This window comes from Pseudochaenichthys georgianus, chromosome 14 (genome assembly GCF_902827115.2).
Source record: "Pseudochaenichthys georgianus chromosome 14, fPseGeo1.2, whole genome shotgun sequence".
Lineage (NCBI taxonomy): Eukaryota > Metazoa > Chordata > Actinopteri > Perciformes > Channichthyidae > Pseudochaenichthys > Pseudochaenichthys georgianus.
The window spans coordinates 10909815-10926394 of record NC_047516.1 but is presented as its reverse complement, the minus strand read 5'-3'; the positions used below and the strand labels follow the sequence as shown (position 1 = coordinate 10926394).

General features: G+C 43.8%; 1 protein-coding gene across 5 annotated transcripts; it reads right to left on the bottom strand.

Annotated features, from left to right (window-relative positions):
• Positions 1 to 2964: 2964 nt before the first annotated feature.
• On the bottom strand, positions 2965 to 16558 carry tmem176 (transmembrane protein 176). Of its 5 annotated transcripts, XR_004553456.2 has the most exons (8): positions 16210 to 16246; positions 15220 to 15347; positions 13378 to 13488; positions 12844 to 12900; positions 12463 to 12609; positions 10702 to 10818; positions 10126 to 10261; positions 3604 to 3693 (listed from the first exon to the last, which is right to left on the bottom strand). XR_004553456.2 is itself a non-coding variant. In XM_034099594.2 (7 exons), the coding sequence occupies exons 1-7, from the start codon at positions 16229 to 16231 to the stop codon at positions 10202 to 10204; spliced, it is 642 nt and encodes a 213-aa protein (XP_033955485.1). In that variant the 5' UTR covers positions 16232 to 16246; the 3' UTR covers positions 9444 to 10201. The 5 variants fall into 5 exon arrangements, 4 of the variants coding, with proteins under 4 accessions (XP_071061659.1, XP_071061658.1, XP_071061657.1 ...); XM_034099594.2 differs by lacking the exon at positions 3604 to 3693 and having other exon boundaries at positions 9444 to 10261; XM_071205558.1 differs by lacking the exons at positions 10126 to 10261; positions 10702 to 10818; positions 16210 to 16246 and adding an exon at positions 16418 to 16558 and having other exon boundaries at positions 2965 to 3693; positions 12459 to 12609; positions 15220 to 15356.
• Between the last annotated feature and the right edge of the window lie 22 nt (positions 16559 to 16580).

Below are 16580 nucleotides of genomic sequence, written 5' to 3'. Positions count from 1 at the left end.
ATAGGTGGGCCGTGGACTTTCACAGCGCCACTGCGCCAGTACCGCATCCGCCGCCGAAAACACCCACCGTTGCGAGGCTCCGGCTGGTCCGGCGCAGCGGTGCTGTGAAAGTCCACCGCCATTATGAGTCTCCGGCTGTAACAGTCCACTACCGCCCGCGAGCACCCAGGTTCGATTCCGGCCTGAGGTCCAAATAATGTATTTTTTTTTAAATAGAAAAAAATGATAATAATAATCTCCCGTTCATCGCGCGCCCCACACTTTGAGAAACGCTGGTTTAAGCTGATGGCACAAAAGCTTACTGGCACGTTGCCCATGTTCGTAGAAGTTAAAACATGATTTTAAGGGAAGATCTCCAGTATCACCATTGATCAGAGAATCAAATCCTGTTTGAAGCGAAATGCTCTCCTTGTAAAGATTCTCCGAAGGCGATATGGAATGTAATCGGTCAATCACTTTAATCCTATCAATCAATTATGTAGCTCCTTTGGATTTCCTTTTAGTTTTAACAGCATTATAAGATATCACTTGCCCCCTCATATATGCTTTCATTGTTACCCATAGTGTGAAATAGCTTATCTCAGGGGACTCATTGGTTTCGAGGAATACATCTATTTTGAGTCAATTTAAGTATGTTTAAAAGAGCAACATTCTGACAGTCGTTGTTCCCATGAGGAGCCCAACAGAACTCCGTCTTTACATGGCGCTGCCCTCACCGGAAGTCAACAAGACATACTATAAACTGCTAACACTATCACTACAATTAGAGACTCAAACACTAGTTAGGACCATTACAGACACACTTTATAAAACAAAACATCTCACTGGCAAACAAAATCAATACCTTCACGGTCCAGCTGAGCCCAGGCCTCACCCCTTTACCTCCTCCCAAAAATCCACAAACCTGTGGAGGCATGGACGGTCCCATCTGTTGTTCCGGTTGGCCGCCCCATTGTTAGGGACTGCGGATCAGAAACATAAACATAGACCATTACATAAATCCACTCTGTAAACTTCACCCCAGTTATATTAAGGACACTGTTGGACAATTTGTTAAGAAAATCAATAACTTTTTAGCATTCCTTTATCGCCGAGAGCCAGTGCACTTACGCCTTTCCCTAACCTAACCCTAAAGTGCGAATGGCAATGAATGGGTTTGAGGAAGTGTGAATGTGCCTGGACTCATGGACAGAGGCAGAAATCCTTCGTCTCATGCTGGCTGTGTAATAATAATAATACATTACATTTATATAGCGCTTTTCTTGGTGCTCAAAGCGCTTTACAAGCAAGTAAAGAAGAACAAAAATTACAACTAATGATACTGCAGAACAGAAGTGTTGTTGCTCTGGAAACCATGAAGTGTGTAATACATGGCAATAATTCAAGTGGGACAAAAGTGGTGACCAGACCAACATTTCGAAAGATATAGCCAGGGGATTTGCTCTGTCATCAATTCCAGCACATTTCTCAATATTTACTTCCCTTTTAGTTCATTCTTTCTCACAGTCAGCAATAAGTCAATGCTCGCTAAACTGTGGATTTCTTTCCATTGTTTTAAAACAAGAAACGTTCGATGACCATATCTCTAAAAAATCCATGAACCATTTTCTTACTCAAACTTAAGCAGAATTCAGTCTCGCCACTCTATTTTGCACATGTTTTCGTCTTAGAGTGTCGAGACTGAATTCTATAAAGCAAACAATCTCTTAGAATAAAAAAAGCAATTTCTTCTTTCTTCCAGGTAAGGACTCTCCCATACCTGACCTTTCTATTAACATCAGCCCCGGTGTTGTTTCCTCCACCCAGACTGCAAAGACTCAGTGTGACACAACACACTTTCCCTCACTGCTAACATGCCTCCTGCAGATACAACAACAACATCAGAAGGATACGACCTAAAAGCAAGGAAAAACTTATCCATGCTTTTATCTTCAGTAGACTGGACTACTGCAATGGTGTCTTCACAGGTCTCACTAAAAAATCTATTAGGAAGCTGCAGCTGAATCAGAACGCCGCTGCTCGAGTCCTCACTAACACTAAGAAAGTGGATCACATCACTCCTGTTCTGAAGTCTTTACACTGGCTTCCTGTGTGTCAAAGAATAGATTTCAAAATACTGCTGCTGGTTTATAAAGCACTGAATGGTTTAGGCCCAAAATACATTTCTGACCTCCTGCTAAACTATGAACCATCCAGATCTCTCAGGTCTTCAGGGACTGGTCAGCTTTCTGTCCCCAGAGTCAGAACTAAACATGGAGAAGCAGCGTTCAGTTATTATGCTCCAAGTATCTGGAACAAACTCCCAGAAACCTGCAGGTCCGCTGCAACTCTGACTACTTTCAAATCCAGCAAGAAGACTTTTCTTTTTGTCGCTGCTTTTAATTGAAACTGAGCCGTTGTGTTCATCAGTAAAGTGGAACTTCTGTGTGAACTATTCATATCTTAAACTGCACTGTAACTTTTTATTCATGTACTTTTTAGTCATGTATTTTTTATTCATGTACTTTTTAGTCACGTATTTTTTTAATGTTTCTTTTATTATCTTTTACTGTTTTTAAATGCCTTTGTCTGAATGTCTTTCATTTTTGTAAAGCACCTTGGATTGCCTTGTGTTGAAAGGTGCTATATAAATAAAATTGTCTTGCCTTGCCTTACCTCTACTGACCTTAAGGTGATGCGAGTCCTAGTCCAGGCTCTGGTCCTCTCACGCCTTCACTACTGCAGCTCCCTCCTGGCTGTTCCACCTTTGCCATCCTCTTCCGGACCCTGGTGGTGGCCCATCAAGCTGTGGATGGATCAGCCCCTTCCCACAGCCAGGCCTTGGTCAAACCATACACTTCAGCACGTGCACTTCGTTCTGCATCGGCCAATTGGCTTGCTACTCCTTCACCGCGAGTGGTACCACAAATGTATATTTATATTACAATGTACTTTAACATTAAGATGAACCTTTATTGAAGTCAGTTTTCCACTCTGTTTTATATTCTTTAATACACAGTACAAATACACACAGGTATAGGTGCACACATGCATATGCATTTAGAGAGATAACACCCCAAGGTAGCTGCCATTCTGTTTGGAGCCAGGGAGCAGTTGGGGGTGTGGTGCCTTGCTCAAGGACAACTCGACAGGGCCTACTGTAGGAGGGAAACTGGCACGTCTCCTGCTTCCAGCGTGTCTGATGTGCGACCGAGTAATACTGGAGCCCCCCAAGGAACTGTGCTGTCACCATTCCTGTTCCCTCTACACCTCAGACTTTCGCTTCAACTCCGGCTCATGCCATCTACAGAGGTTCTCCGATGACTCCTCCATCGTCAGCTGCATCACAGATGACAACGAGGATGAGTACAGGGCCCTGGTGGAGAACTTCGTAGGCTGGTGTGACAACAATCACCTCCAGCTCAACATCAGCAAGACTAAGGAGCTGGTGGTTGACTTCAGGTGGAGCAGCAAGAGGCCTCTGACCCCCATCACCATCAGGGAGGAGGTGGAGGTGGAGGCGGTGAAGAGCTACAAGTTCCTGGGAGTGCACCTCAACAATAAACTGGACTGGAGTGACAACACCGAAGCTCTCTTCAGGAAGGGGCAGAGCCAGCTGTTCTTCCTGAGGAGGCTCAGGTCCTTCAGCACGAGGCTGCTGCAGATGTTCTACCAGTCTGTGGTGGCCAGTGGGCTCTTCTTCCTTGGGGTGTGCTGGGGGGAGACAACAACAAAAGGGACAGATTTGTACATAGCCTATTAGGGCTGAACGATATACCGTGTCATGGCGATAACCGCGGTATTCACACCGCAGGGACGTGCAGTTGTATTCATTTAAAAAAAAAAATGCTAACGCACTTTAGCACAGAATTCAAAATAAAGATACCCTTATTACTTATCGAAACTGCACATACAATATATCCGATTAAAGCTGAGACTCCACAGATTATTTAAGTATAGTATCTAAGCGATCCGATCTCGCAACAGGGGAAGCAAACACAGACATCACAACACGTACCTTTTACGGAGCTTTTACGGGAGATCGTCTCACCGTAGCTGTCAATCTGATCAAAAGACGTGTTCAATGGCATTAAAACGAGAAAGAAAAAACGCGGCTGAATCGGTTGATCCATAGGTTGATAATGTATCTGTGGCTTTGAAGCAATTGTTTATAATCCATAATTCCATTTTTATGTAAAAATCGGAGCACAACAGTTAGCTGCTAATGGTAGCCACCAGAGAGTATGCAGCTTCCGGTTTTGGCTACGCGTCACTCTCACTCCTTATTTGGTAATGTGTGTGTGTTAGACTGCGCTGGACTGCCGCATAGCCAAGACCGGAAGCAGCAGCCACTCTTGTGGCTACCATTAGCAGCTAACTTTTGCTCTGCGATATTTACATAAAAATGGAATTATGGATTATAAATTAAATCATTTTTTTATACAGAGACGTTAAAAACCTATGGATTAACCGATTCAGCCGCGTTTTTTCTTTCTCGTTTTAATGCCATTGAACACGTCTTTTGATCAGATTGACAGCTACGGTGAGACATCTCCCTAGAAGCTACGTAAAGGTACGTGTTGTGATGTCTGTGTTTGCTTCCCCTGTCCGAGTTCAGATCACTCAGTGATGATACTATATACCTAAATAATCTGTGGAACCTCAGCTTTAATCGGATATCTTGTAAGTGCAGCTACGATAAGTAATAATAAGGGTACTTTTATCTTGAGTTCTGTGCCAAAGTGCGTCAGCATTTTTCGCTCAGGGGTCATTTAGATGCTTCTTATGAGACTTGTGTTTTGTTTTGGTTAGTATCGTCAGTTAGCTGAGATTATTTCCGTTAATCTGGTATAACACATTAATAGGTTCTTAAATATTACGATCCCCTGAGACACTGTCGTGAAAAAAAAAAGTAAAGTACCCGCCGGGACTTTGGGGTTTAACAGGTCAAAAAAAACGCAATATATACCGCAGGGGGGGGGAAATCGCGATGTCAGTTTTTTTCAATACCGTGCAGCCCTAGTACATATGTCTGTAAAGGATTTTGGTTTCAGTTGTGTGTGTGTGAGCAGGCTCAGATTGGCCATCGGGAGATTCGGGACTTTTCCCGGTGGGCCGCAGCCGTTGGTGGGCTGCTGCCTTCGGCGGGCCGCTGGCTCTGGCATAGGTGGGCTGTGGACTTTCACAGCGCCAGTACCGCATCCGCCGCCGCAAACACCCACCGTTGTGAGGCTCCGGCTGGTCCGGCGCAGCGGTGCTGTGAAAGTCCGGCGCCATTACGAGTCTCCGGCTGTAACAGTCCACTACCGCCCGCGAGCACCCAGGTTCGATTACGTGGTGGGGGGCATTTCTGCGATTGGTTGCTGAGATGAGAAGCGAGGTAAATGTTTCCCCATTGTTATGTGTTGTTGCACAACTGAATAATAATTAATCTCAACCATGTCTGTGTTTGTGTTTTATTGATCTCTCTCTGTGTTAACATGTAAGGTTGGTGAGCTATAAATTGCACTAACAAAGCCTTTCTCAAATATATATGTGTGTACATTTGAATGGAGTCTCAGTTAGGGGGCCGTAGCTCGGGGTAACGGCTACAATAGCAAAGCGACTTCAGAGGTGGGGAAGCAAGCTCTCAGTGTGTCCTGGATCTGATGTAAGCTCCTTTATCCCAGTAACAGAAGATAATGGTTCTTTATGTCAGTGGTACCTAACTGGGGGTACGGAGACCCCTAGGGGTACTTGAGGGGATGCAGGGGCTAAGTTATTAGGGATTGCAATATATTTCCACCCAAAACATTTTTGGGGATACATGTTCATAAGCCTGGGTCCTGCCCCCAGAAAAACCAAAGCTTATAAAGACAAGCAAGCTCAAGTGTCTCATTAAAAGCTCTTAACAAAATGTGTTGAAACTGCTAGAAGTGAGTCTTAATATTATTATTTCCCACTCATAATAAGTGTAAATGTCAAGTTTAAATGCATTTGTAATAAGGGTGAGTTATACCAGTGATTGTCATTTAGGAGCAGTTGGGTTGAATATGATTACAAAGGGTTTAATACAAGAAAAAAGGTAGGTTATTCATCACAGATGAGTGAGGGGGTACTTCGACCAGCTCAAGGGGTACATGAGACAGGTTGGGAACCACTGCTTTATGTCTCCAAACAGAGGGCCAGATGGAATTCAGGCTCTGTAATAGGGTGCTTCCATTATGCCATGAACTCAATTGCGTCTTCATTTTGAACGACAGCTTTGCAGTGATGGCTCTCATTTTTCCAGGCATATCCAGTCCCTGCATGTATCAGAGCTTCTCCATAACATTGCAGCCACCATGACCTAACACTTTGTTTTCTCTCTCTCTCCGTGTCAGCCGCTGTGATTTTGTACTGATTTCAGGGTTCTTAGAAGACCCTGCGATGCTGCAGAGCCCCTCGCAGCAGACTAATGTTGGCAGCTACAGACCACTTCCGCTAATGTAATGTTATTAACTGTTCCAAATAGAGCAATCTCCCCTTCATGTTCCCTCCTCCTTGGTGTTCCGCATGTGCTGAAATCCAAACAAAGTCCTAACTGTAGCTAGGTTTTGAGGGTTAGGTTCTAGTCTGATCCTGTACTGACATGTTAAACTTTGGTGCAACCTGGTAGATGCGTTTCTCCTGTTGTCTGTCTAGCATACAATACAATTAGCTGTGAACATACAATCATATACAATACAAATTATTACTAAAAACAAAACATACCTCACTGTTTCATTTCATAATTGTTTTAATTTGTTATTACAACAGTGCCAGAGTAAACATGAGTTATGTCATTAACAAAACATAAACAAATTAATAAGTGACCAGAGAAAGTACAAAAGCACATTTACATTAAGAATGAACAAGGTCAAATGATTTTGAAAGACATGGTATACATGAATTGCATTCCAAATGGTGACTCTTTTTGCAGCGACAACATTTTACAAGTCCATAAAAGGCGTACAAATGATATCTCTGTAATATTGGGCTATTCAAGGAGAGATAGGACATCTCTCTGGAATGTGAGGTCTGCGGACCAGTTCCTAGTTCTCACAGGGGGCTGTCCCATTAAGACAGGTCAGGGGGGGGGCAGTAATCTCAGGTCTGCTGCTGCCTGCTTCTTCAGTGCCTTGCAAACCGGAACATGATTATTAAGCCTCTTACACACCAAACTGACACCAAAGAACACCAAGGAACGTCGGGACGCGTCGCCTCACGTCTCCTGCGTCTTGGCCATGTGTCGCACTGGAACACACCGCAAAGACTTCAGCCGACGGCCAAGTTGCACGTACGAACTGCGCATGCGTGAGTGTCAATAAATCTCCTTACCAGCAGGCGGCGGTAGTGTGTATTCGTCATTCAAAAGAGGCAACAACCGGAAGACAGACTGCGTGATACACCGAGAGAAGAAGAACAAACTGCGTGATATAAACAAACAACAAATAGCGTGTGCGTTCCATTTTCCCTCTACAGCGAGAAGCTCATGGGGTTTTCCTGAACCTGTGTCGAGAGCTGGAGTTAAATGAAATCTCAGATGTGCCTTCTTAATAGTTTGTTTGGGTCCCTCACTTCCGTTTAGCTTCTCATGCACTGGTTTGCTAAGCTGAACAGCCAATCAGAGTGATTTCTTTTTTCAACATGTCGAATCGGCGGCAGAAGGTGTCGGCCGAAAAGACACGACGGTGCAGTACACACCAATCTGAGTAGGGCGACACAATGCTCATCGGCGGCCCGACATCTATCAACGCCGAAAATCAGCTTGGTGTGTAAGGAGCTTTAGGCGAGCAGTCTGGGCATTGACAGCTGTAACTAAAGGTATTCCTGTTCACATGTGAACTGTGCTTTTAAAAGGCATGTTCTAACAGCACACTTCTTTCTGTAAAACCCCATACTTTTTCACAAACTCACACACAATGTAAAATGCAGAATGTAACTCACTGGGTCACAACTTTATTTATATACTGTATATGTACATAATTGTGTATGAAATAAACACAAATATATCAAAGATCAACACTTTGTAAATAGTGTAAAAAAAATAAAGCAGTGCAAGTGAAAATACACACCATCTGTTCCAGAAGACTGCAACACCATGAACACCATGAACACCAACACCATGAACACCATGAACACCAACACCATGAACACCAAGAACACCAACACCATGAACACCAACACCATGAACACCAACACCATGAACACCATGAACACCAACACCATGAACACCATGAACACCAACACCATGAACACCGTGAACACCATGAACACCATGAACACCAACACCATGAACACCGTGAACACCATGAACACCAACACCATGAACACCATGAACACCAACACCATGAACACCGTGAACACCATGAACACCAACACCATGAACACCATGAACACCAACACCATGAACACCGTGAACACCAACACCATGAACACCGTGAACACCAACACCATGAACACCGTGAACACCAACACCATGAACACCGTGAACACCAACACCATGAACACCAAGAACACCAACACCATGAACACCAACACCATGAACACCAACACCATGAACACCATGAACACCAACACCATGAACACCAACACCATGAACACCAACACCATGAACACCAACACCATGAACACCATGAACACCAACACCATGAACACCGTGAACACCAACACCATGAACACCGTGAACACCAACACCATGAACACCATGAACACCAACACCGTGAACACCAACACCATGAACACCAACACCATGAACACCGTGAACACCAACACCATGAACACCGTGAACACCATGAACACCAACACCATGAACACTAACACCATGAACACCGTGAACACCAACACCGTGAACACCATGAACACCAACACCGTGAACACCAAGAACACCAACACCATGAACACCATGAACACTAACACCATGAACACCAACACCATGAACACCAACACCGAGAACACCAACACCAGGAACACCATGAACACCAACACCGTGAACATCAACACCGAGAACACCGTGAACACCAACACCGAGAACACCAACACCATGAACACCATGAACACCAACACCGTGAACACCATGAACACCAACACCGTGAACACCATGAACACCATGAACACCAACACCATGAACACCAACACCATGAACACCAACACCGTGAACACCAACACCGTGAACACCATGAACACCAACACCATGAACACCAACACCATGAACACCAACACCATGAACACCAACACCATGAACACCAACACCGTGAACACCGTGAACACCAACACCATGAACACCATGAACACCAACACCGAGAACACCGTGAACACCGAGAACACCAACACCATGAACACCAACACCGAGAACACCGTGAACACCGAGAACACCAACACCATGAACACTGTGAACATCGTGAACAGCTTCAGATTCAGAGAGCCAGTCAGAGCTCAGTGTCTGCGTGCAGCATGAGTTAGAGGGGAAGATGTCCTCATCGTGACCGCTGCTCGTCCACACATTCAGATAAACTGGTTAATACAGGACATTCAAGTTTTTCAGTGTGAAAATGAATACTTGAAGTTAGCCTAATTAGAAATCCACTCACTAGCTACTATAGGTACCTTACATCGTATTATAAGTCCTCTTCAGTAAACACTTAACTACTGAGCTTGCTTGTCAACAAGTCCTAAACAAACTCCATCCGATGATAAATGTTAAACGGACTGCATTTCTATATTGAATGTGGTGACAGCCAAGGTGTGTGTAAAGGAGGAGGAATACGTGATCTGGTGTATATGACTGTTTGATCTCTGTGTCACAGCAGACAGTCCCCACGTCCTGCACACATGGCTGACTGTGCATCCTGCTCCAGCCACTCAGGATACATGTCCACAGTTTGTAGCCACAAAAGTGTGATATAATACTTTTACCACAGGAACAAATCAGAATGAGATGTCCTTTCTTTAAGGTTGTTAATGTTAAACAGTTGTTATTTCTTCCCTAATGTTTGCTTTTAATGCAGCCCACTATATTGAAGTATTGAATCATTTGGCTGATGTGTAATGAAATATTCAGCTCTTGACAGACATGCATAACAACACTGACAACTGACACGTCTCCTGCTGAGATATCAGCCAGCTCTGTGGAGAAGTCATACGTACGAGCAGATAGACAAAGGGGAAGCACACACACAGGTGATCAGCCATCTCTGGAACAGAAGGGGGGGCCATTGGCTGATCAGTTCAACTCGGGGGGGGTGAGTGCTGTGGGGGTCTCTGGTTCAGCAGGGCTGAAGGACTGTAAAAGACAGAAGCAGAATCAGCACCATGCCATCACTTCTCCTCATATCATAAAGTTGTGACTATAAAAATACATGTTTATGAGAAGAGGGGGAGGTGCTTACGACAAGGTGCTCTCACTGATTTGTATTATTAAGTAACGCTAATATAAGTGAAAACTGGCAGGCCTGTCATTTCATTTCGTGAAAATATTTATATACGGCTGATTTGTATTCTTTTAGTTAGTCTCCTTGCTGTGTGTGACTGTATACCACTTTTACAATATACCATATTTTAATTGACCTTTGTACATTTAATCGTCACATTTTGTCTTTCGTCCGATTGTACTTCTTGATGACCTTTGACAGAGCTCTGGCTGTGCCTTAGCAATGACACTGTTGTGGTATTATTCTCTTGTATGAAGTCTTTGCTCGTGAGGTGAAAGTGTTGCAGCCTTACAGTGTACGGTCCGAAGCCGTGTCTCTGCCTGAAGAGCAGGAAGCAGAGGACGGCAGAGATGGCCGTCTGGGCCAGGGTGAAGACGAGGAGGGACACCTTCACTCCTCTGCTCAGCCTCTGTTGGAAAGACACACAGCGCTTCATCGACTTGAGTCCCCAGCTCAGACTGTCCTAATGCCAGAACACCTACACCATACCACTGGCACTTCCTAATACTTTAACTTTCCACTTCACTTCAACCCCCTGGACAATCATTTACATTTTTCAGTTAATATCCTCAACAATGTTTTCTATATTTGCCATTATTAGGACGTTTTTAACCAAAATGGTGGAGCTCGAAGGAGGTGTTGTTTTTCTTCTATGCTTCACACCAACCACACAGCACCTCTACATGGCAGTCATCACGCACTGAGTGTTGGAACATGTGAGACCTTAATGTTAACTTCATGTTTGTGGATGTATTAAGAATGAATGGACCAAAGCACTGAGTGACTATTGAATGGTGAACTAGGAACAGGCAGGGCTGCATTATTACAGTTCAGAGTATGGATGTCTGCTGGCGGCTGAGTTTCTCTCAAACAGCAGGAAGAGAGGTGGACAGTGAAGATACCTCTGCACGTCCAGCTTGCATTATAGTCTACGTACCATAGAGCATTACAGTTCATTCAAGTTAAAGCCTTTTATTGTCATTATACAAAAAGTACAACGAGATCAGAGTCCATTGTGGGTCCACAACTGAGACCTTATTCATCTATCAGTCTAAAATGGAGTAGGCAAAAGTACAGCGGAGAGCCAAACACTGGAAGCATCCTGACTCACCCAGTTCATTAACTGACTGCAATCCAATTATAGATGTGTTTATTTTCTTAAGGATACAGTGATTGCCTTGCGTGTTCATGCTTATTGATGAAGTTAACTTGTTAACCTAGGTTCAGGAGCAGGGCCAGGCCTAAACCCCGTCTCCAATCACGGCCACCCCTATTTATATCCGGCCAAACTTCCAGCCACTGCCTGTCTCCATTCTCTCAACCCACCTTCCCTCTCCTTTCTACCCATACAATTCCCCTTCCGCCTCACACCGAGCGATACACCCCTACATCCATTCACCCCTCCCTTCCCTCATCCCTTCATCCTTTTGTTGTTTTGTTTCCCATTGTAAAGCGTCCTGGGGTCTCTTGAAAGGCGCTATAAGAAGATATTGAAATGATTATTATTATCCCTTCATCCCTTCATCCCAACATCCTCTGCCTGTCACCATTTATATTTGAACTGTGTATATTTTAATTCTAGGTATCGTCTGGGGCCCGCAATCAGCCCGAGCAGATCATGCCGGAGACGGTACCCCCACTCTGAGTCTCCCTCTGCACGGACCACAGCACGTCCCGCCAGACCAGCACATCTCATCAACCCCTCCATATCAATTCATTGTTACTTCTTGCAATAAACCTACAAACATCACACTGTTGTGGCGTGGTCCCTGCTCGTGAGACGTCCCTTTGGTATGATGGCTATCAGTTATTCTGTAAACCCAATGGAAGTTAGTCGGGGCTTTATGACTGTGCATGTCATTTAAAAGAACTTATCAACAGCCAATACTCAATATTAGTCATTATCAGTGAGCAATACTGGGCTTTACCAATGTTAGGGGTGTGTGCTGTATACTGGTGTTGTATAATACCCTGTACATATTATCCAACTTTAAATCTGATTTCACAAAAGTCTTGTAATAATGACAGTGACACAAATATAAATGATACCTACTGTGGCGTGGTACTGATCGCTGCAGACGCCATCCGGATTCTTGACGCAGGGCACTGCAGGATTCTTGCCCATGTCCACAGAGTAGATGATTAAAGCCACCACGGACAGCAACGTGGACACTATGGTCACCACCAAACACACCCGCAGCTACACACACAGACGCAACATTATTCATTTTTTGTATTCAGTGTGTCAACAGTACACAGTATATACACACTGTTTAGCTGCATGTAGCAGATTTTAGACTACTTATTTTGGTGACTTCTGATGGCATATTGTTTGTCTTGTTTTTGTTTGGAGAACAACATTTTGCCTCCATGTATGCCAAATGTGTGAAATCATAACGAATCTTGAATGTGTATGTGCGGCCTTAAGACTCACGATCTTCATGGTGCAGTGTTTGTCCAGGACGATAGTGACCACTCCTGCTGTGATGAACTGAGACAGGAACACGACATGATGTCACAACGTTAACGTCCACAGAAGTCCTACAAGTACTCATATCTTGTAGTGAAGTAAAAGTACAACAGTGTAGTAATACTCTGTTACAGTAAAAGTCCTACATTTAAAATGTTAATCAAGTAAACATAGAAAAGTATTATCATCACAATATAGTGAAAGACAGTAAAAGTAGTCATTGTGCAGATTGGTCCATTTCAGAATAATATATATGATGTTTTATAATGATTGATCATGAAAGTGTTCTCAAAGCTGGTGAAGGTGCAGCTAGTCTGAATGACTATCTGTAAAGTAACTAAAAGGTATTCAATAAATGTATGAATGCCGCTGCGCTCAGGTGACTGAAGCCTTTCAGAGGTTCTGCTTCTTTTAAAAAATAAATGTAAACAATATTGGTAGAAATGCAAAAGAAAACAGATGAAACAGCAAGTATGGCTCTCCGTCCCAGAGACTGACCGTCAGGCCGCTCCACCAGGGGACACCCAGCAGCACCACCTCCGTCACGTCAGTGAAGAGTAGGGGGATGGAGTAGGACACGACCATCAGCCCCAACATCACCTGGCTCACCTACACACACACACACACACACACACACACACACACACACACACACACACACACACACACACACACACACACACACACACACACACACACACACACACACACACACACACACACACACACACACACACACACACACACACACACACACACACACACACACACACACACACACACACACACACACACACACACACACACACACACACACACACACACACACACACACACACACCTTTAAAGAGAGGCCTCCAGCTGTGTATGAATCTCTTGATCAGAGTGCAGCTGTGTGATCTGTGTGATCTATTGTTCGTGCATGTAGGGATTTTTTAGCAGTGCTGTGCCCTGTACTACGAAGCCGGATGTTCGCTTAGCGAGGTAACTTCAGGGTTAACTCTGGGTTTCCGGTCCTACGACGCTGATTCACTTCTTACCGGGGTAGTTCTATTTCGTATAGGCGTAGCCCTCTAAGGGTATCGCTATTGGGTAATCCCCTGCACCCCCGCGCAGCACTGAAACACTTGTAATCCACACTTGTAGGTGGGGCCCACCTCGGACTCACTTCCGGTATAAATAGGAAGGAGGCCCACAATCTGCTCCCACTTTTCTTCAGCACACCGGTACTGAAGCACTGTAGAGACACTAAAGAGCAAAGGCTCTTTTAAGAGCCACCTCGAAAAAGAGCCTTAAACATGAGTACACAGGGTTGTGTTAGAGTTTGCTCCTCATGCCAGACGGGGTACATAATGGGTTATGAGTGAACATAGGTTATGACCGGCACTCACGATGTGAATCCTGCCTGGGGTCGGAGCATGCGCACACGGCTCTCACCAGCAGGTGTCATGTGCTCATTGTGCCCGTCTCCCTAAAATGATCTCCTTTTCTTTCTATGTTGAATGGCAAGATATTTGGATTTAGATGTTTTAATTTCAGTCAAATATAATAGATAACAGGCCAAAATGCTTCTGATAAGTTGTTGGACTCATTTCCAGTTTATGAAGCATGGGATATTTTTGGCCCCTGAACCTTTATATACTTCTTTTTTTTTGACAAGAAGAGAGCTTAAATCGTTTAATTGTTTACTTTCTAGTGTTTTTTTTGTTGCAGCATTTAACCACTGGCTTTCGCAGTTGCTTTCATTTATTTATTCTTTCTTTTTCTTTTATTAATTTAGAATTAACAACATTTTAATGATTTTTTAACCACAATTCACATTTTCACCATCCAATTCTTTCCAGATTTGGCACATTAAGTTTTTGAATTAACATTTTAAAGTTATCCATTATTATTTTTCTCAAGTAACGATTGGTTGCTGAAGTGTAGTGGACGTTCCCTTATCCTGTTACAATCCCTCCAACATCATTCAGATTATCACATGACCACACTGCAACAGGTGAGTGTTCCTGCAGCACGACACTTTAAAGAGTTAAACTGGCCATTTACAGCTTACCTGTGGAGTTACTACTTTTACTTCAGATGGTGCAGTACACATCTTTCATACACATCTACAGATGGCTGCTAAGCACCAAGATATGCCAGTCTGTAAACATGGAGCTGCTGTATGTAAAACAGAATGTGAACACATTCTGGACCTATGTTTGCAGCAGTGCGAAGAGATGAGAGAACGATATTTCTGAACTCCCCTCTTTTTCTCACAATGCTTCCCCTTTCCCTCAAATCGTGGTCCTATCTTCAAGTGAACCAACCCAAAGCCTCCTGTGTGTGCTCACTCACCCCCAGACACTTTGGCTCTCCCCTCTGGATGGCTGCGCGCAGAGCCTGCTGTCGCTCCATCAGCTTGGCAGCGTTCACGTCCTCCAACACCGTCACCGTCATGTCCCGGCACACCGCCACCGCCATGCCTGCAGCCCCTCAACAGACACATGGAGGAATTTGGCTTTGGAAATAGAACACACATTTCCTATTTTTGTCTGCATTAACTATAATCATTTAATTTAAGGAAACCATTTTTTTTAAGCTTTAACAATTAAAATGTTTTCGACTGTGACTTAAATTTGACCTTGTTGACTGCTGACTGAATTATAACTATTGAGTATCAGAAACAAAAACAAAATGAGATAAAAAGCTCTTTATTAGCCCAATATTGAAAATGTTAATCTAACTTTGCTAAAACTCACAATATGTTTGAACAAAGCTTGACTTAATGTACTATATGTTAGGAAAACATTTGTTTCTTTAGGATTTTGGTGCAGCCCGGAGACCGTATTTATTTTTGTCCACAGGCATGTTGAATTCACAGTGGGTTTCTACACAATATTACTGGTGAAACATCCCAATCAATGCTATTGAAAATCAAACCCAAAGGAACAGCACGTTATACTGGAAACTAACCAGGACAGATAGAGCTGCAGATCTCTTCATATCCTCCCTATTAGCATGAGCTACAGTAGGCTATTCCTCATGGGGTACACATATTCACACGCACACACAACAACCACATACAGACATCAACACGCACACAACTATAGGCATCCAAATAACAAAATAGGAAAAAAGTGAAACAAAAATGAGAATCCTTTCGACCATCATTAACCCAAACACGTGATTAACAATGTAAACACATTGTCAAGAATGAATAACACACTTCTACAAAAAAACACAAATGCTTGTCTGAAACAAGTGAACTTCTTAGTTTGTCTGTCCTGGCATTCAGATAAAGTAAACTTCAAGAAAATAAGGTATGAAAAATAAAAAATAAACTGCCATTGTTTTTGAAGTTGTTCATAGTTATCAGTAAAAGTAATCCCAGACAAAGTTGTTGGTGTACCCCCCTCCCCCGCGTTGCGCAGTGTTCTGCTGTGAACTGCGCACATTACACACACACATAGCGTATTCGCTGTTGAAGCGACGGACCCTCTCCTTTATCAGCAAGTCGTTTAGCCCCCCCCCAGCAGCACCAACTCATTCCTACCTGTTCCTCTGGAGAGTGAATATGGAGATGAAGTCAAATCAGTCCACAACTGTGAATGCAGGCTCCAGTCGACCACTCCCTGTCTCTGGGTGTGCGTGTGTGTGTGCGCGCGTGCGTGCGTGCGTGTGTGTGTGTGTGAGTGAGTGAGTGAGTGTGTGTGTGT